The following is a 20670-nucleotide window of genomic DNA, read 5'->3' as shown; positions in this document are numbered from 1 at the left end:
GAGCCGGTTAGAGAGGGAAGAAGAGAAGCTGCCTAGAGGGTTTCATAACACAATGTCCTGCTTCTCCTATTCTTCTTTCACCCCAAGACCTTCAAAGCTAGAGTTAGGTCTGAAGGTCCCTAGCAGTAGTGACCACAGATAGGCTTGCAGGCTCTTGGCATAAGGGGCCTTGTAGTTCCAGGTGTCTATCTCCAACACACCTGACAAGGTAAGCCGTCACTTTCAGGCACCATAGACGTCCCCTTCAGTACTTTTGCACACGTGCGATTTCACATCGGTTTACAGGACTATTTGATCAGTGTCTCTCTCCTCCATTAGACTCAGCTACAGGAAGTCAGAGACTGTCCAGTTTTCCTTCACCTGGCAAAGAGTAGGCATTCAATAAATATTTGCTCAATGGATGAATTAATCTTCTCTGCTGACACAGCATGAGGGAATAAGCTTAAGCTATGGCAAGAAGGATTAGCTCAGAGATAGCTCTGGAGCTGGACTGTCTGGTAGTACATCCTGGTTTTACAATTTACTTCCTATGAGACCTCAGGCAAAATATCTTTCTCCTGCCTCATTTATAGCTCCAAATGGCAATAATAGTAGTACTACCCCCAGATTGTCTTGAGGAATGAATGAGATAGTACACAGAAAATACTTAAGGCTAGTACGGTGGTTCACACCTATAATTCCAGCACTTTGGGAGGCCAAGGCAAGTAGGTCACTTAAGCCCAGGGGTTCGAGACCAGCCTGGGCAACATAGTGAAACTCTGTCTCTACAAAAACAAAACAAAACAAAACCACACACTTCGAACAGTCCCTGGCAAATATAAATGCTCAACAAATATTAGGTAACTACAGTTTGCTTGCAGATTATGGGTAACCAAGGAAGAAGTTTTAATTTTGTCTTTTGTACGATAGAGGAAAGGTTCTATGCCTTACACTTATCCTAGGAGGCAATTTTGAGAGTTAAGACAAACACAATTTTCTAACTGCAGTATAAGTGTTAAGAAAGGATTTGGCTATACCTACAGATAGTGACCTTATAATTAGAGACAATGAGATTGTTGAAGCAATCAGAATATAAACCATGGGGACCTTTGGCAGTGGAGAAGTCATCTTAGGTGTGTAGGACCAAAAGATATTAAGTGGAGATCCCAGTAAGTCTATTTTAGTGAGGGAAGATACTCTCCAAAGGTCTAACATGTCACACTTGAGTCAGTTCGTAGACTGAGAACCTGTCCAAAGAAGAATTCAGGTGAAATACAGTGGTTGGAAGAGCACAAACTTTGCAGCCAGAATGCCTAAGCTTTAATCCCAGGTAATTCATGACTTGCAAGATAACTTGGACAAGTCGCTTAACCTCTCTGGGTTCCAGCTTCTTCATCTGTAAAATGGGAATCATAATAGGGCATCAATTTTCCAGCATTATGACAAGGGAGGAATATACAGTAGTGCATCGTAACACTGTATATGTGTTAGGTATAATTAAAATGATTGAAAATTATCACCTCCAGCAATAGACAAATGGCTATCCATTTTTCTTAAAAAGGGAGATAATCTGAAATAAGAGCCTCCATAAAATAATAGAAAGTTGTCAATATTTTCACTCCATAGTCAAGGACCTAGAAAGACCAAAATTGTAAGGATGGTGGCATGGATATTCCAGGAAGGGGTGTAAGGGAAAATCCTTCTGAAGGGGTGCAGAGTGTGTGAGTGCCACCCTAAGGCCCCATAGGGAGCTGGATCTTAGCACTCCGATGGACCAGATGACCCTCACCAGGATGTAATTCCAACTCCTTCTTTGCTTTGCAAAAATCTACTGTCCCAGGGCCGGGCACAGAGGCTCATGCCTGTAATCCCAGCCCTTTGGGAGGCCGAGGCGGGTGGATAGCAAGGTCAGGAGTTTGAGACCAGCATGACCAACATGGTGAAACCCCATCTCTACTAAAAATACAAAAATTAGCCAGGCGTGGTGGTGTACGCCTGTAACCCAAGCTACTCAGGAGGCCGAGACAGGAGAATTGCTTGAATCCAGGGGGCGGAAGTTGCAGTGAGCCAAGATTGCACCACTGCACTCCAGCCTGAGTGACAGAGCAAGACTCTGTCTCAAGAAAAAAAAAAAAAAAAAATCTACTGTCCCAGGAGCAATTCTGCCTGCTGAGCTTAATCAGACAAGAATCATTAGTGCTTCCAATGAAGAGGTCCAACTAAAAATGCAGACTCCTGAGATCCAATAAGCTAGAAGATCTGGGTAGAGGGCCTAGTAAGTTCGATTTCTGGAAGCATCCCAGGTGATTTTTACACATCCTGAAATTTGAGAACACTGCCCTTGTTGGACTCTGAGACCCCTTCCAACTCTGACAGTCTCTCATTCTGTGGTTGTCTGGTTGGATAAACTCCTGAGATCATCCCATATTATCAGATCCAACGGACACAGCTTCCAGAGGCTGAAGCCATCCCTCAGATGTGGAGATGACAGGACAGCAGACACCCCAGAGCCCTCGTCCCATCTCACTCCCCATGCCCATACACACTCCCATCTGGCAAAGGTGTGTCACCTGGGGCTGGGGTTGAGGGAGCTGTCACCCTCTCTCCTGGTAAAAGTAACCTTTCCTTTTCTGGGAGTCCTAACTACCTCACAGAGGAAAAAAAATCACAACATCTCACTGCCCTTCACGAGCATGTGAATTTCCAGCAAAAGATAAGCATGGTATTATGGAGTATGTAATTTGGGTCTCCCATTTTAAACAAGAGGCAACATCTTCCCATCCTTCCCAGAATGGGACAGGAGAAATAAATTATGACCTAAAACATCCAAGTTGTTTCTAGAATCACCAGCAGCATTTATAGTAAGAGAGCAAAATATTTGCACCTCCTTGTGATGGCAGCACATTGGCAGGCTTCCTTCCGGCTATGACAATGTGCTTGTTTGGATCTGCTGGGGTCCAGTGCTTCCAGGTAACCCTGGACACGGTCGTGGCCCCCTGGCGTGGAGGAGTCAGGCCACAGGCTAGCAGGAGCTGGATAGAGCACTCGGAAGGCCTATTTGTGGGGAACATCAGCAGCTGTGCAGAAATGGAGGTGAGCAGAGAGGAGCGGAAGTCTTTCTCAGGCAGAGCAGCAGATGGGGAAGTGGGAGCCTCCTCCTGCCTCCACCATGACAAAACCTTGTCTCTGGTTTCCCTGCCTCAGCTCTCCCACATGCCATTCTCACCAGCCTTCCTAAAATACCACTTTCACTATGTTAATTCCCCTCTGCTTTTTTTCCCATTTTTTAGAGATGGGGTCTCCCTCTGTCTTCCAGACTAGAGTGCGGTGGTGCTATCACAGCTCACTGCAGTCTTGATCTTCTGGGCACAAGAGATCCTCTCATCCTTTGCATTAGCTGGCACAACAGGTGCAAGGCACCATGCTTGACTAAGTTTTCCACTTTTTAGACAGATAGGGTCATGCTATGTCGCCCAGGTCAGTGTCAATCTTCTGGCCTCAAGCTATCCTCCTGCCCCAGCCTCCCAAAGCATTTGGATTACAGGCAGGAGCCACCATGTCTGCTCTTAATTCTCATGAGACCTCCACAGCTGTCTTCACCTAAAGTATAGCATCGGTTCAAAATTCTTCAGTTTATTCAAAGCTTACCACAGCCTGCCTCAACTTGCCTTCCCAAATTTGGCTCACAAAATTCCCACAAACCGTCTCACATGCTTGCCAACCTTCTGCTCAAGCAACAACAGCCCCTCCCTCTCTTCCCAGTTTGCTTCCCGTCTGCTCCTCACCAGGCTTCTGCAGCTGTGATTTCTCCTTCCTGCTACCCAGCTGTACTCCCTCTGCCCAGGTCCCTCCTCTCCACCTACACAAATGCTTCATTGCTCTGCCTGGACAATCCACCAATACAGATTTCTGCTCCTCCGTGTCCAGCCCTGACTGGCTGGCTGGGTGGAAAAAGACACAGTCTGGAGGCAGAGAACATGCGTTCGAACCCAGCTGTGCTGGCTACTAGCTACTACATCATCCTCTCTGAATTTCAGTGGCTCTACAACCTGGCACACCATTCCAGGGATTGGGGATAATGCATATAAAGTGTCTACCACAATGTATGGCACACAGTAGATGCTCAGCAAGTGGTAGCTAGCAGTGCCAGTCATACCTACTACGTGGAATTCTTAAATCTCCTCATCTGTGTAGGGACTGACTCACCAGTTTGATTCTTGGTGTTTCACTGTATCCTCCCTCCCCTATAGAATTTTGCTCCCTTCTGCTTCTCAAAAGGGGCTCACGAGATATTTTTCTGGGGTCTCTAGGTATTTGTGCCACAAGTTCACTAGATTTTCTTAAGCAGAAAAATGGAAAGTGATGAGGCCTGAGACCTGCTTTGCACTCAGTTGACAAGCCAGCTTCACAGAGCTCAGAGACGAATCCAAATAACAGCCTTGGGATGAAGTCAGTGTGCACATCTGCAAGGGGAACCCCCGGAGAGGTTCAGTCCTGATCCGAAAGCCAAAGCTCTCTCCACTGAGCTGCCTGAGAACACCAGCAGCTTGCTAAAGAAACCACTCGGCTGTCAAAACATATCCCTGCTTCTCCTGTCAGGGGATGTCAGCCAACATCTTGGAGAATGGCAGAGAAGCAAGCTCTTGGGAGTTCAGTGCTGATAAATGACTCGTAAATGTCACGTAGGCCCAAGGGGTGAATGCCAGTGTATATGGAAGTTACCTCTCTCTCAAAGCAATGGAAAATTGTAAAACCTCCAGCTTTCTTGTGTAAGCTCATGGGCCATATTTTTAAACTTATCAACCGTAAAAATGACTATAAATCTACTTACCCCTACCCTACCACAATCATAATACCTCCCCTGCACTGAAAACAATTTTCTATGCCTTTTTCTGTCCTCAAGACCCATCATCTCATTGCTTCCTTTCCTCCATCCAGGTAAACCTCCTCTCTGTTCTGATTGATTCAGCCCGTCCACTAACAAGTGTTTATCATGCTGCCCTGGGTGTGCAGAACCTGGTGGGCAACTAAGAAAGACAACAGAAGAAAACGTGGCCTCTGTCTGCAAGGAGCCACTTAAAATCGAGTGGTTTTGTCAGATCTGCAGCATCCCCAAACCAACTTCTAATGGCTTTCTTTCATTTAGTAGTGAGTTAGTCAACAAGTATTTATTACATACCACTGTGTGCCTGGAATACAGAGGGCGAATGAGCCAGGCAACGTCCTGGTTCTCATGGAGCTTGCATTTTAGTAGGAGGAGGACAAGGCAATATGCAAGTAAACAAAGAATACAAATTCAGAGAACAGTAAGTGCTATGAAGAAAGTAGGGTAATGAGATAGGGGGTAATGAGATAGCAGGGTAATGAGATCCGGACGTGGAGGCCAGAGAAAGTCTTCTGAAGAGGTGGCGTCAACAGCCTGTCAAAAGTGGTGAGATAGAAGAGAAGAGACAAACTCCCTTCAGGAGAGGGCCTGCCCATAAACCCTGCAGAAACTCAAAGGACATGGGGATGAACACAGGGCTGCTGCCTCTGAAGCTTTCTGTGTCTCTTGGTCAAGGGCTATATTCATAGCACCAAGCACAGTGCCGGATACATAGCAGATGGTGAACGATGAATGATACTGATGAGTGGCATTATTCACAATTTTCTACATACCAACCAATGTCCTTGCTATGCACTATTCTTTTGATTCTCATGACCACCATATGAGGAAGGTGCTATTATCCCTACGTGACAGATACAAACAGGTATTCACAGAAAAAGAGAAGCAGAGCCTGGATTCAAATCCAAGCACTATATTTCCAAACTACCTGGTCTCAACTCCTATGCTGTACTGTGTGCAAGCCCAAATGTTCCTTCCTCCTTGATCTTAGGTCTCGTAAGTTTCTAGGAGGGATACAGAGGTGGAAGCTATTTCAGGCCTTAGGTTGTTGGAATCTATATGTTAAATTTTATCTGGTATGTCGCTATACCCAAATGTTCACACCTTGTTTTTTTAACTTAGAGTTGGGTTCTCCTGTCACCCAAGCTGGAGTGCAGTGGTGTGATCATGGCTCACTGCCATCTTGAACCCATGGGCTCAAGTGATCCTCCCACCTCAGCCTTCTGATTAGTTAGAGATACAGGCATGCGACACCACACCTGGCTGATTTATTTGTTTGTAGAAATGGAGTCTCACTATGCTGCCCAGGCTGGTCTCAAACTCCAGGTCTCATGTGATCCTCCCACTTCAGCCTCCCAAAGCTCTGGGGCGCAGGTGTGAGCCACTATTCCCAGCCCCTCATGTTCACACTTTTTTCATTATCCAATCAAATATGGCTACTTGTCTCAGATAAGAACCAATCCCTGAAGGATTTGATTTCTGAGGTTGGGCAAATCAAGCAGTAAAAGAAACAGCACTTGCTATTCTGGGTAGCTCATCTGGAGAGAAACTTTTGAAATGGCAGATTTTTAATATTGTTTCTTAATCACTATAAGTTCATTTTAATATTGACAAATGCTGTACACTGTGCTGCGGTGAACAGGAATAAGCCCAGTTCTCAGATCCATGTTGGAGATGAAGCTCACACTGAGATGCAGTGAGAGGGCACCATCGCATTCAGGGCCCCACATGTCCTGTTCAGGACGGCTCTATTCCCACTGCACAGCACAAAAGGGTCCCCTCACAAACCTGGGTGTCCTCATCTCCGCACCTTCGCTCAAACGGATTGCTTCTCGAGGACTTCCCTCTGCAGTTCCCCAGCTGTGCAGCCCTCCTCCATCCCTCCACACCCATCTCAGACACAGCCTCATACATGGGAAAGGCTCTTTTGAGGGCACCCGTCATAACTGACCCTCACCTTCTCCTGAGGACCCGAACTTTGCACTTCCTTCCTGATTTCTATATCACTGGGTTACACGTGCACTTAGTTTGTGCTGTTTAGTATATTGTGGGCAAATAATCCCCTCTCATTCATCTTTTTATGTCTTACAGCTCTAGGACAGCACCCGTGATAAACAGTGTTGAACTAAGGGGTAGAGCTTGCTCTAGGCTTTCTCCTGAACCTTTATACAGTGATGACAGCAACTGACCTTTACTGACGGCTTCCTTTCTGACAAACTTCTATGTCGTTTATTACATTTGCCCCATGACAACTCTGAAAGAAGGCCCCATTATTATCTCTATTTTATAGTTGCACAAAACTATTTTATGGCAGGTTGCTTAGAAAGCTATCACTTGCATTTGGTCACATAGCCAATAAATGACATATCAAAATTCGAACTCAGATCTACCTGCCTTCAAGCCTCACTCACCTAACTAAAATGCTGGACTGACTCCATGCCGCTACCCGCACCAGCCCCGAGGCTCCTCCTTACGTCTTCCCAATTCTCTCTTCCATCTCGGCCCCTTTTCCCAGCTTTCTGTCCTCTCCCTCCTCACTCTGCAGCTGCTCTCCGGAGGCCCTGTTTTCTACTCTGCCAAATTCTTTATCCCTCTCTGTTGTCCAACATTCACTTCCAAGCTCCCCTTACCTCGCTTTCCTCTGCTTAAACTCCCATTTCCTAGGCTGTCAGATTATAATTAGTTGCATTTGATTTAACTAATTCACACTCAAGTGTGAGTGACAATTAGCCCTTTAAAGTTCAATGGGAACTTTTCATTTGAAAAGAGGATATTTGTCATCTCCAAAAACAGAACTTGAATGTCTTCCCAAAGAGAATTCCAAATGTTTGAAGCAATGACAACATTTCCTGATCACCTTCTCCAAGATGACCTTCTCCAAGTTGAATCCTTTGAACATTTATTTATTTATATGCCTGAAAGCCCATAAACATACGTTTGCTTAAAAAGTATAATAAATTTATGGTTTCTTCACATGCTCTTTATGATACAATTCAACAGTATCTTTAATGTACATTTTTCAAAAGGACCATATCATTGTTTCTATTTCAGGCCAATCTCTTCTATCCCAGAAATATAGTGTTCACACTAAATCAACCCTGCAGCCTACAGCCTAAGGGTGGCCATGCCCAGCATCAGTGATGGGTGATCACTAATGAGCAGCAGAGATCATTTAATCCTCAGCTTTGCCTTCTCAGTGTTTTCTCAGAAAAGAGTCAACCAACCAGATCCCTCTCGGGGTGGGGTCAGAGCAGCCCCCTTCGAAGTTGCAGAACAGTGGCCGGGTGCAGTGGTTCAAGCCTGTGATCACTTTGGGAGGCCAAAGGAGGAGGATCACGTGGGGTCAGGAGTTCAAAATCAGCCTGGCCCACATGGTGAAACCCCATCTCTACCAAAAATACAAAAATTAGCCAGGCGTGGTGGCGGGTACCTGGAATTCCAGTTACTCACAGGAGGCTGAGGCAGGAGAATTGCTTGAACCCGGGAGACAGAGGTTTCAGTGAACCAAGATCACACCACTGCACTGCAGCCTGGGTGACAGAGCAAGACTCCGTCTCAAAAAAAAAAAAAAAAAAAAAAAAAAAAAAAAAAAAAAAAAAAAATTGCTGCAGAACAAAGGCCTTAGGTCTGCCCTGGTAGCCACCAGCTGTCAACATCTGGAACCAATTTCTCACTCCAAAATGCCACCCAGATAGAACTGACTTTACCCATGATTGGGCCCAGTGATGTGGTCAAGAGAGCTCAGTGGAGGGACCCCTTGCTGACTGCAGGGGATTGGGGATGTTGGGTGAGGCCTGACTGGACCTCGGTAAACCTGAGCTAAGGGCACCAGCTAAACAGGGTATCAATTTTTTTTTGAAATAACTTGACATTTGATATTTTAATAAAAGCACTAAGGGAAATACTAGAACTTTCAGGGATTTTCTTAATTCACGTTTTGGATGGTATTGTTTTCATTTTTGTGCTATGTATGGAGGAGCATATTATTTTCAGTGCTTAGGCCTTCTACAGATATACCCAGTCCTGGGCTGAAGATTGGAAAAGTGTGTTTTATTGGATTGGCGTTGAGAACCCTAATCAAAGGCCGCACAGGGCCCCCTAATGTCATATTTATGCTTAAATCCCAGCATCTAGCATAGCCTCTGGCACATGAAAGCTCAGAATATGCGTGGTGGCCTGGTTGACCTCGGCACTGCAGGCACCACTTGCCTCTGGTATTATTGTTGACTAACCTGGCCGCCCAGGGCTCCCCTATGAAAATGACAGCAGAGAATAATGGAAAGAGAAACTAATACCGCCCTTACTATGCACTACTTCCTCTCGGGTGACCCTTTCATTCATCTTCCAAACTGGGACATTTTGGGAGAAGAAGGGATGAAGTGTCATAAATAATCAATAAAACTTCATTGTTTCACAGCTGTAATCCCAGAACTTTGGAAGCTTAAGGTGGGCGGATCACGAGGTCTGGAGATCAACACCATCCTGGCTAACACAGTGAAACCCCGTCTCCACTAAAAAATACAGAAAATTAGCCGGGCGAGGTGGCGGGCACCTGTAGTCCCAGTTACTCGGGAGGCTGAAGCAGGAGAATGGTGTGAACCCGGGAGGCGGAAGTTGCAGTGAGCCAAGATCATGCCACTGCACTCCAGCCTGGGCGACAGAGCAAGACTCTGTCTCAAAAAAAAAAAAAAAAAAAAAAGTCATTGTTTAACAACAGGTATACCTGATTGTCCTTGGCAGATGAGACACATGGTCACTCTAACTCTCATCAACATTTTTTGTTTTTTACCCAGAGTATGAACATGTCCAATATTCTAGCTCTATCCCTCAGCCTATCCTCTCTTTCATTCTTTAATTCTAGGAGTCCAGCTCACATTAAATGTTATCATCCACCTGGACTGCACACATGGTGAGTCAAGGCAGAGCAAAGGGAACCACCAAATAAAGACCTTGCTCCTGCAACTTCCTGGATGCCAAGGAGTGTCTGCATCAACTGTTTAACAACCGCATTTGACATAGGAGGCACAGAAGTGATTGTATTTTCAGTCAGAAGAGGAGGCAATTCAGTCCAGAAAGTCTTACTGGGTACCTGCTACTGCTACAGCCCAACTCTAGGCACTGGGATATAAATAGGAAGATGATGAGCTCTGATCTGCTCTCAAGGAAGGGTGGAGAAGTAGAAGTAGAAAAACAACCAACCACAGTTGAGGCAGAATACATTTGTGATAGAAGTGCCAGAAAAGGAGAAATGGCACTGGACGAGAGGGACTAAGGATAGTTTCTTTGAGGAGAAGATATATTTGGCATCACATTAAGGAGGACTGAGATGGGTGGATCACCTGAGGTCAGGAGTTCAAGACCAGCCTGACCAATATGGTGAAACTCTGTCTCTACTAAAAATATAAGACAATTAGCCAGGCATGGTGGTGGGCGCGTGTAGTTCCAGCTACTCGGGAGGCTGAGATAGAAGAATTGCTTGAACCTGGGAGGCGGAGGTTGCAGTGAGCTGAGATCACGCCACTGCACTCCAGCCTGGGCTACAGAGCAAGACTCCGTCTCAAAAAAAAAAAAAAAAAGGTCAAACTAAAGGGACTGAAATGATTCTATTCAGGAAGCCTGGCATGGCGTGATGACAGGAGTGGTGTCCTGGAGAGATGAATCTGAATTCAGGTGTAGGGTAGACTGGAGGTTGCAGTGAAAGGGGAGCAGAAAGTCCACGTGGATTTCATGTTTGCCATCAGCCGTCCTAGATGTCAATTCAAAGCTGGTGTCCTGATGATGTAGAGTTGATAGGTAGCTTCACCACAACCAGAGAAGAACATAAATAGGAATAACATGAAACTACAGAGAGACTATAGTAGAGGACCAAACGCACAAGCAAAACTCAATTGTCCAAGTCGGGTATCGCTGAGAATACATCATTGTAACTGGATGCCTTGGTCACCTAAGTGTAATTGGGACCACCTTCCTCAATTGGCCTAAGTGATACCCATTTTTAAAAATGCAAGTGATTGCAGTAATGAAAAGTTTAATCTGCTGGGGAAGAAAGCAAACAAACGTGCATTGGTGTCTTGGGTACATTCCCTGTAATTGGCATGGATTACTGAGAGCTACAGTTCAGGTTTTAGTAATCTCAGTTGTTTATAAAACATGACTAAGGGGCAGCTGTTTGGACTCTGGAGCAAAGCTGCTGTATAAATCCTCAGTTTTAGAATGGCAGTGATTTGGAAATTTATAATAAACGTTACAATTGCAATAGGGTCCCATTATTCAGAAATTCCTAAGAGTAGGTCTTATATTGGAACACAATTCACAGAATTACCAAATAATAAAGCTGAAGGCTCCTAAAAGTAGCCTGGTTCCAGAAGACCAATTACTATAGAACCAAAGACATAAGAAAAAAGGGAGCAAAGCTTGTTTTTTAAAAAATGTAAACTCGAGATTCAACAGATCATTATTGATCTCTTACTATATTGCAGCACATGAGCTCAATCTGCGTCAAAGGCCATGAGCCAAGAGGGCCACAGTGAGTGACGAGACAGGATCTGCTGAGCAGGCCAGCTTGCAGCCTAGGCAATAACCAGTTTAAGGGACAGAGTGACCATCGACATGAGAGGCCTGGGGAGTTGAGAGGAGGGTTCGTGGGGCAGGAGGATGGGGAAGCCCTACAGTAATAAAGACACAGATTTCTATGTGACCCTTCTTTCACACTGCTTCTGAAAGTCCCCTCTTTCAGGAATCCTGGCTCAAATAACTGCGCCGGGCTTAGATCAATCCCCAAAACCATTAAGTGCAATTATATTTCTCTGGGGCATTTAAAGCTGGTTCTTTAGATTTTTGTCCTTGATCTTTATATGTGTGGCTCCGTATACAGGCAGGTGTAGCATGCCCACATCAGTCAGCGAGTTTCCTGAGGGTGGAATCTGTCTCATTTCTATCCCCATCACACTACCTAGGATTGACGGGCTTGTTCTGAGACTTGAGACTCCTGTAGGAGGCAGAAGTGACATCTTCAGTGCATACAATGTCATGCACAAGAGGTTACAGAGAGCAAAATGAGAGGAAGGGGCACAGAGTAAGCCCCTTCGACAGTTAGCACTGATGTCCAGCTCCTGCACAATCCACATCTCACCACTTCTCCCAAAGGCAGAGTTACAGGAAGGGAAAAATCCCATGCCCACCAGAGAGTTGCTGGAAGGAGAGAGTAGCGTGTGCAGGATAAAAGGGGAAACTCCAGTGTCTTCCAGAACACTCCAGTCTGAAACATAAATGAGCATGCTTGTAAGGGTCCCAATCAAGTTCACCATCCAGGTGTAAGTGAAGCTTTCATTGTGAATTTCTGAGAAATGACATTTTTTGCACACAGATGTTTGGTTTTCCTGATGCTCTCTTCTTGGCCCCACCACATCCTCTCTTAGATTTTTCGGTTCCTGTTCCTGTTAGAATAGTTTTGAGGAACTCTAGGTCTCTAGGACTCCTTGTTCCCTCTGTACCCCTCCCCTCACCTTGGGACCTGCCTCCTCCAGGATCCCCAGATTGTTTGTATCTGCTTTTCGGCACAGACCCAGCATCCACTGGGGTGTGCTGCTAGCTGGTAAAACAAGCCAAGGGTATCTGAGGGCCTTTGACTACCCCCTTAAATTAAAGAAAAAAAATCAGATTTAAACCTGCTGCTTGCCTTTTGGCAGAAACTTACGCTGTGTCTCCCTTAGTGATGTGGTCCAGCTGCATCTCTTTGGATGTGCCACCTGCAGTGGCAGGGCTATCTTCCTGCTTCTTGGTGGTGAGGGGCCAGGGCTGGCACTGGGATTGAAAATCCTGCCCAAAGCACTCCAGTTGTACCTGGCTTTCCCCAGCTCCCAGCTCTGTCTGAGGCCTCCACCCTCTGCTTCGGAAAACCTAGGCTCCCAACAAAAGTCCCTATAGTCCCAGCACCACTGCCCCCGACTCATTGTCTCTTTTTATGTCTTCTTCTGCTTCACTCAAATGTCCCCTCTTCTGTAGCCATGCATCTCTCTAAGTAGCACATCTGTCCCCCAAACGTAACTGACATTGCTCATTTCCTCAATTTGGAAATCATCTCTTCATACTTACTTGATTTTTGATCCTCCCCACTAGACTGGAAATCCTATCAGGGAAGACCTCTTGCTGGTTTTTCTCAGAGTCTAGCACGGTGCCTGCCTCATAGTAAATATCTGTTAAATGATTGAACAAATGAATGAATGGTAGTACTAAGGATGCTGGGTTTGCCATGTTACCATTTTCCCCGTTAGACAGTGAGATGCCTCTTTAGAGGGCCCTGTTCGTTACTGTGCCATATTTCCATTGCCTACACTGCCTGGAAATTTGAAATAAACACAAGTTGAAATTAGTAAAATCAAATCAGAGGAGGCAAATCAGGGCTTCAAAGGCAGCTTGGATACAGATAAACTGACATGGCAGGGATGTGCCTCAGGAAGCAGGGTAGGTAGGGCAGCTGAATGATGACTGAGAGGCTTTCATGCAGAAGACATGGAGTGGAATTACTGAGAGAAATCAAGCCTCGGAGTCAGGGAAAACAATGCCAAACCTGCCTTAATTGGAGGCGGCACCTTGGGTGAGTTACCTCTTCTCTCTGAGCCTTGCTTTGCTGTTCTGTAAAATGAACAGGACAGACCAGATTATTTGTAAGGTTCCTTCTAGCGGAAACATCCCTTGGAGGGAAATTTGACACTGGAAAATAAATGACAAGTAAAAGAGAAGATAATAAGCATCTTTCTCTGTCTGGAGGCCTGTGGTCTGGAGTTGAGTCACTCCAGGCTGGGTCACCCTGACCCCAGACCCATGCACACTGCTACATGAGTAGATACCGCTATATCTGTGCATACCATACAGACACCATGTGCACACAGAAGCCACCCAGCCTAGGGCCTACATGAGAAGAACCAGCTAAGGGAGGTGGGGCAGTTGAAATGCCCCCTCCAGAAAAAGACTAAGGCCAGCAGCAGAAGGAGGCCCATGCTCTGGTGGTGGGGGTCCGCTTTGACCAACAACTCAGGGAAAACCCACTGGCCGGTGTCCTAGGCAGAATTTCCAGTTTGGCATCTTCTTCCTCTTCCCTGAAAATAGAGCAGCCTGTCCCACAGACACATAGGAAAAATCTAATTTTTACGAGGCAGTAGAAGCAAGCTGAATCTTTCTTCTGAGATCTACCATGGGCTAGGAAATGCCAGCATGTGACCTCCTCCCCAAACCAAAGATTGGCATTTGCAATAAAGGCAAGTTGAACTGAGCAAAATCAAATCGGGGAGACAGATCAGGGCTTCACAGGCATGACTGGATACCCAGGAGGCAGCCTCTGTGTGACTGATAAACTGATGAACTGATATGACAGGGATGTACAGCTCTGGAGCTGAGGCTAGTGTTCACATTTTTAAAAGATTCCATTGTATACGGTTATATAAGTAGCTACACAGTAGCCTCCATTTTGCCTCTTGGCCGACAAAGCCTAGAATATTTACTTTCTGGCTCATTTCAGAAATGTTGCCAACCCCTCCCCTGAACAATTGCCGCATCCCCCAGCTACTGGTAACATTGGAGCTCCCACCACTGAAGGGACAGAGCAGCGGTTCTCCTCTGGGCCACTGCCCTCCCTGCCCTCATCCGGCGTGCCCTTCTCTCTTCCCGGCCTCACTGCAAGGCCTGCAGCAGCTTTTCTCTTCTACCCTCATCCTCACCGATTCTCTCACTCCCACTTCTGTCCCGCATCGCTCCATTTCGGAACCCCCTACGAGGTACTTGGACACACATCATCTTGCATGACTTGCTTTTGCTTTACACTGACTGTTTCTCCTGTGAGACTTCAGCTCTATGCAGGCAGGAACCACATCCTAGTATTTTTCCCAGTATGTCCTTCCATGCGCAGGAGAGTGCCGGGCCCAGAGTAGCTGCTGAGTAGATCTGTGCCACTGAGGTCAAAAGAGAGAAGAACGCTTGTCCCTCAACCAGGCTCAATCTCCACTGTGCACACATCTGCCGCTTCTGGAGGGTACTTGGAGAAAAGTGTCCCTGCACCAAGAGAAACACTCTGTGTCATCCCAAGCCTGGGAGCCCTTTCATCATTCACATGACAATAACACAAATCCCAACTCTATGGAAAAACTCCGCCGGGGCTCCTTGTCTGTTTCGTTCTCTCATCTAGGGCACGTCCCCAGCAGGGCAAGACAAGGAACTGAGACTTTTAAAGCATGTGAATCTTTTTTTTTTGTTTGTTTGTTTTCCTGAACCTGTAATTACCTAAGGTTTAGCAAGCATTTAGGCAGGAGAAGAAAAGTAGGCAGTAAAAAAGAGGGAGCCCGATGTTTTGCTGTCTTTATATCCAACGGCAACCTGCTTTCTGGGCCTTGGTTGCTGAAGCTGGTAGATTATAAACGCAGGGGTGGTTTCCTCCCATGGGAACCAAGAAGCAACATCTGGATAAAAGGCTTGGCAGAGGCTCCTTGATTTAATCTTCTCAGGAAGATAAAGGCTATGGAAATCAATAACAGCAGAGAAGCAGGGAAGGGTGGGAGGGGACAGGAAAGGGCTGCTTACCTCAGGTAGCCTGGAGAAAAGTCTTGACTCTCAGAGCTCTTCCTTGGTAATTACATCAAAAGGCAAAGCAGGATGGCTGCAGTGCAATAGTGGAGGCTGTTTCCAGAATCATAGCAATGGGTGCACTGAGAATATGGGGAGATGGAAATACTCTGAACTGCCTGGTGGGTCCCCCCACCTCCCCCGACCAATGCTCCGTGACAGATCTCGCACGTCACTGGTCCCCAGGATCGAAGGCTACAACAGGGGACTGAGATGCTGGACTCCAGGATTCCCTCTGGAACCACTCTGGTCCCTTTAGGAAATCTGCTTCACAATCTCCCTTCCTCCTGCAAAAAAATGATACAGGGAACCTCACTCTCTCATTCCCTCCACTCTGTCCTTGAGGATTTCTATAAGATTATGCCCATTTACTGGACATTTTAAAGATGCAGTCCATTCTAATTGGACCAACATCTTGTCAGGCACCTGGACAGATGGAAGGCCCTGGGGGGCTTCTCTCTCGGTATTTGTTTGAGCCTAAGGGAATAAACCTTCAGGTCAAAGGTGGTGACATCGCTTGTTTCTGAGGAAAGCTGGAGCCTTAGGGGTGATTTCCCCATACCAGTCACTAGGTGTGTGCTAAACTACAAACATTAGCTTTAAAGGCAGAGAGGGCTTGGAGGTGAGACTGTGTACAGTGGAGCTCTGGCAAGATGCCCTGCTTTTAGGCAGATTGTAAATTATAAATAAATAAAGTGTCTCTGTTCTTCTTCCTTTGCCTTAGCATGCAATGAAAATCAACAGAGCCCTGTCTTCACAATCCTTCTGTTTCCTCCTCAGATTTGGTGTTGAAAGCTTCTGGCTAGAAACGACTGGACACTCACAGACCCTGGCTTTCCTTACCGTGCAGGCCATTTTATTTAAACCCACAATTCCCAACCATTGATTTATAGATCTCCCCTCACCCACAGGGAGACCTGGACACACCCTGAGATCTAGCCATGAAGCCCACTGCTGTCCTGGGGGAGGTGTGATTCCAGCCCACTAGCCTGCCCTGGTGAGGATGTAAAACAGCCCCAGCTTTGGATTGTTCAGCAGAAAAAGCAGCAGCAGGAATCCGGAGCCCCACGGATTCCTATCAGCAGATAGCTAATCCCAGAGAGAAATGCTAGCTAGTGTTGTGCCCACTGCAATGTTTTGCTACAGCCTTCCAGTGACAAGGGAACAAGGGGATTTGTTCTGAGTTTAGGGATTACTTGGGGCAAGGCCACAATCTGTAGAAAACAGCTTTTAACGTGAACAAGCAAATCCTTCCATTTGGCCTCTCACTGTTGCTGTTGTCATAAACACATTGCGTGCTCCTCTGCCACGCCAGGAGGGCAGTGAACAACCGGCGCAGGTCCTTCTGTTACTGCACACTGGGGCTGCCAGGACTGCTTCATGTCTGTGAGAATCAGGCTTGTTTCTCAGAGCTGCGGAGAGCCACCCTGAGGAGGGCTTAAAACCTGCAAACAAAGGAATGAAAGCCAGTGCCGGGAGACCCAGCAAGACTATCAGGGGGCTGATCCCCCTTTTCATTTTAGTGCCCTCCATACTCCAAGCTGACCATAAGGGCTAATACTACTGCTTCAGAGAGCATCCCACAGGGGCATCCCTGCCATAAACAACATGGACAAAGTTCACCCACCATTGTCTATGAGGCACCAAGGAGTGCACTGCAAAGACGTCGCCAAGCAAATCATGAGCTTTTCAGATTTCCTCTCACCCCAGTCAATGTGTTTGCTCTGACTTCAAAACCAGAAACAGACAGTGACAGACTATTTTTTAAAATGTCAGAAAACATATCAGCTGCAGAAAAACTAACACTTGCCTCAACAAGGTAACCTTTTATTTCCTGGGATTAAAAATAAAGAGAATAAATTATCAGAAGTATTCCTCCAATATCATTAAAATGCTTTTTGAAGAAAGTTACAAGAATTGTTTAAGGCGCACAGAAAAAGTCAGATTTGCCTTTCTTCAAGAACATCCTCTGCCCTAGACACAAAGCACCAATACCACATCCCAGAAAAGACAGAGGCTTGGAGACACAGGAACCACAACAGCCCATACCAAGATCTCTGGCTCTAATATAAGCATCACAGAAAAACATCAGACAACTCTTTCTTCCATAAATACAACAGGTATCTTGAAAATATATCCAAAATATCTCTATCTAAACTACAGTACAAAAAGCCACTTACCAGGCATAAAAATATTTTCCCCTATACACAAATGTAATCATATGTAAAGCAAATTTGGAACACATGGATGGAGGAGTTACATAATCTCTTGGGATCTGGGCTATTTAGAGTCATTTTTGTTTGGGTTATCCCTCTGCGGGGTATAGGAGACTGGCTACAAATACATCCATCTCACAGCGCTCACCATTTCAACAGCTCCTGCGTCATGGAATGTGGTACTTTTTAAAAATAGGTGACCCTTGGGTGTCATGGAAAGAAGAGAGAAAATGGGAGGATTGAGGGAGGGAGGAAAGGAGTGAAAGGAGAGGGGTAGACTGAGGTTACAGTGTGACTTCAAATACTCTGCGGTATAATGTAAATATCCATGTTCAGCAAGCCTCCCATTCCCTACCCCACTGCCACCAGTCTGCCTGAATCTCCTTTTACAAATCTGTTTCCCGGCTGGTGTCCAGGCAGAGGGCATAAAGGGACCTCCTCAAGTCCACATTGCTCTTGGCCTTGACGTTACACTTCTCTAGGGGGCAGCTGCTCCTTCGGGCACTGTCTGCATTCTCCAGGTTCCCCCCAGCCTTGCAGAAGGATCCCCTGCTCCCGCTGGACTCCTGGACCTTCTGCTGGACTCCTCTGTCCAGCCCCGGCCCCTGGCTCTGAGGGCCCTGCTCTTCCTTAAGGACTGCCGGCTCCTCGTGGTCCGTCTCCCGGTGGTAGAAGTAGTTGAAGTTGGAGACAATGACGGGCACAGGCAGGGCAATGGTGAGGACCCCGGCGATGGCACACAGCGAGCCCACGATCTTGCCCCCCACAGTGATGGGCCTCATGTCCCCATAGCCCACAGTGGTCATGGTGACCACTGCCCACCAGAAGGCATCAGGGATGCTAGAGAAATGGGTCCCCTGGTTGTCAGCCTCTGCGAAGTAGACGGCACTGGAGAAGAGGATGACCCCGATGAAGAGGAAGAAGATGAGCAGCCCCAGCTCCCTCATGGAGGCCTGCAAGGTCTTGCCCAGGATCTGCAGCCCCTTGGAGTGGCGGGAGAGCTTGAAGATGCGGAACACCCGGACCAGGCGGATGACTCTGAGGATGGCCAGGGACATGGCCTGCTGCCCATTCTGGCTGCCTCCTCCGCCCCCTGGCTGCTGCTCTGCCAGCTCGGTGCCCAGGGTGATGAAGTAAGGGAAGATGGCCACCACATCGATGATGTTCATGATGTTCCGGGAGAACCCTGCCTTGCTGGGGCAGGCGAAGAAGCGCACGAGCAGCTCGAAGGTGAACCAGATGACGCACGTGGTCTCCACGATGAAGAAGGGGTCGGCCAGGGTCCTGGGCAGGAGCGGTGCCACCGTAGGGCCAGAGGGCGGGGCCATGACCCCGCTGCCGTTGGCCCCAGGGGCGGGCGCGGGAGGCTGGTGGGGCGCTGGCGGGTGGCGGAGCAGCTCGCGTTCATCCCTGAACTCGGGCAGGGTCTCCAAGCAGAAGGTGATGATGGAGATGAGGATGACCAAGACCGAGACGATGGCGATGGCCCGCGCGGACCCAGAGCTCTCCGGATACTCGAAGATAAGCCACACCTGGCGCTGGAATTCGTTGCGGGGCAGGGGCTTCTCCTCTTCTTTAATGAAGCCCTCATCCTCGCGGAAGCGCTCCATGGCCTCGTCCCCCAGCTGGTAGAAGCGGATCTCGTCCGCGAACACGTCCAGGGAGACGTTGACCGGCCTCCGTAGGCGGCCCCCGGACTGATAGTAGTAGAGGATACCGTCGAAGCTGGGCCGGTTGCGGTCGAAGAAGTACTCGTTCCTCAGGGGGTCGAAGTAGCGCAGGCGCTTGGCGGGGTCGCCCAGGAGGGTGTTGGGGAACTGCGCCAGGGTGCCCAGCTGCGTCTCGAAGCGCAGCCCGGAAATGTTGATGTGGACGCGCTGGTGGTGCAGGGACGCCGTGCCCAGAGCCTGGTCCTCCACCGTGCCAAGGCCGGGGTCGCCTTCTTCCTCCTCGTCCTCGGGAGGCGGCCGTCGAGGCTGTGGCAGCTCCTTGGGCAGCGGAGGCAAGGGCCGCACTCCCGGGTCCGCGTCTCTCTGCGCGCCGCGCCCCTTTGGCGCCGGCTCCTTGGGCCCATCGCTGAGCCCAGCCGTCGGGGGACACTGGAGCACTCCCCCTGTGGCCTGGCCGCAGCCTGCCCGGGCCTCATTGCCTCCTCTGACGGTCATGGCACCGCCGTTCTCCAGGGGCACCAGGGCGATCTCCATGGCGCGGGAGCAGCGGGCATGCTGCGCCCCAGCTGATCTGCTCCCGCGCCCCCTACTCACGCTCCACTGGCACCTCCCTTCAGGCTCCGCTCCCGCGGTCGGCCGGCCCCTCTCTGGGGCGAGCTGGGGTTGCTGGCGCGATCCCCTCGCTTGGCCCTGACGTCAAGAAGCCGCTGCCCTGCTCTCTGCCTCTCTCTCTTCTGGCAGCCCGTTACCAAGCAGCCGAAAAGCCTCCTTCCAGCAGATGCAACCTTCAGCCGTCCCTCTCTGGCTGCGCTGCGCTTGGCCTCCACCCTCGGCGCCTCCCCCGCCTTCCCCTCTCCCTTCCCCCTCCTCCTGCTTCCCCTCCCCTCCTCCCGCTTCCCCTCCCGGGTCTTGTGGCAGCCAGTGTCTCCCCGAAGGGCGCAGCTGGTGCCCCTAGCAAGGGAAAGGAGGGGCTGAGAAGGGTGCAGCCCAGCGGAGGGAGGGAAGGACCGGGGAGGATGGAGGAACAGGTTGTACCGAGAGCGCTGAAATTCCCAGGGCAACCAGATGAGAATAGCTCTGGATTTCAGTTCACCTGGGAACCCGCTGGAAGCCGAGTGGACTCCAGGGGGAACGAAGTGCCTTGGGCTAAAGGGAAGAGGCTTTGAGCTGAGTCGGAGTATGAGAGACAGAGACGGGAGACACCAGTCCTTTTTATTTTGGAGAAATAACGGTATTTCTTTGGGAAGAATTACAGAAGGGAGGGGGCTCACGTAGTTTCGGACCTTGAAATACATATATCAATGGA

General features: G+C 48.3%; 1 protein-coding gene across 1 annotated transcript; it reads right to left on the bottom strand.

The window, feature by feature from the left end:
* Positions 1–17284: 17284 nt before the first annotated feature.
* Positions 17285–20190, bottom strand: KCNA5 (potassium voltage-gated channel subfamily A member 5). Its single transcript, XM_017883359.1, has one exon. It carries the CDS (start codon positions 19896–19898, stop codon positions 18081–18083), a length of 1818 nt encoding a protein of 605 aa, XP_017738848.1. The 5' UTR covers positions 19899–20190; the 3' UTR covers positions 17285–18080.
* Positions 20191–20670: the final 480 nt, after the last annotated feature.

Source organism: Rhinopithecus bieti, unplaced genomic scaffold (genome assembly GCF_001698545.2).
Source record: "Rhinopithecus bieti isolate Rb0 unplaced genomic scaffold, ASM169854v2 scaffold_13342, whole genome shotgun sequence".
In the NCBI taxonomy this organism is placed as follows: Eukaryota; Metazoa; Chordata; class Mammalia; order Primates; family Cercopithecidae; genus Rhinopithecus; species Rhinopithecus bieti.
The sequence above is the reverse complement of the archived record's forward strand: the minus strand, read 5'-3'. Positions and strand labels throughout refer to the sequence as shown.

What these genes read in the sequence shown, in the direction of transcription:
- KCNA5 (XM_017883359.1), bottom strand. Translation starts at nt 19,898, where the DNA reads ATGGAGATCGCCCTGGTGCCCCTGGAGAACGGCGGTGCCATGACCGTC.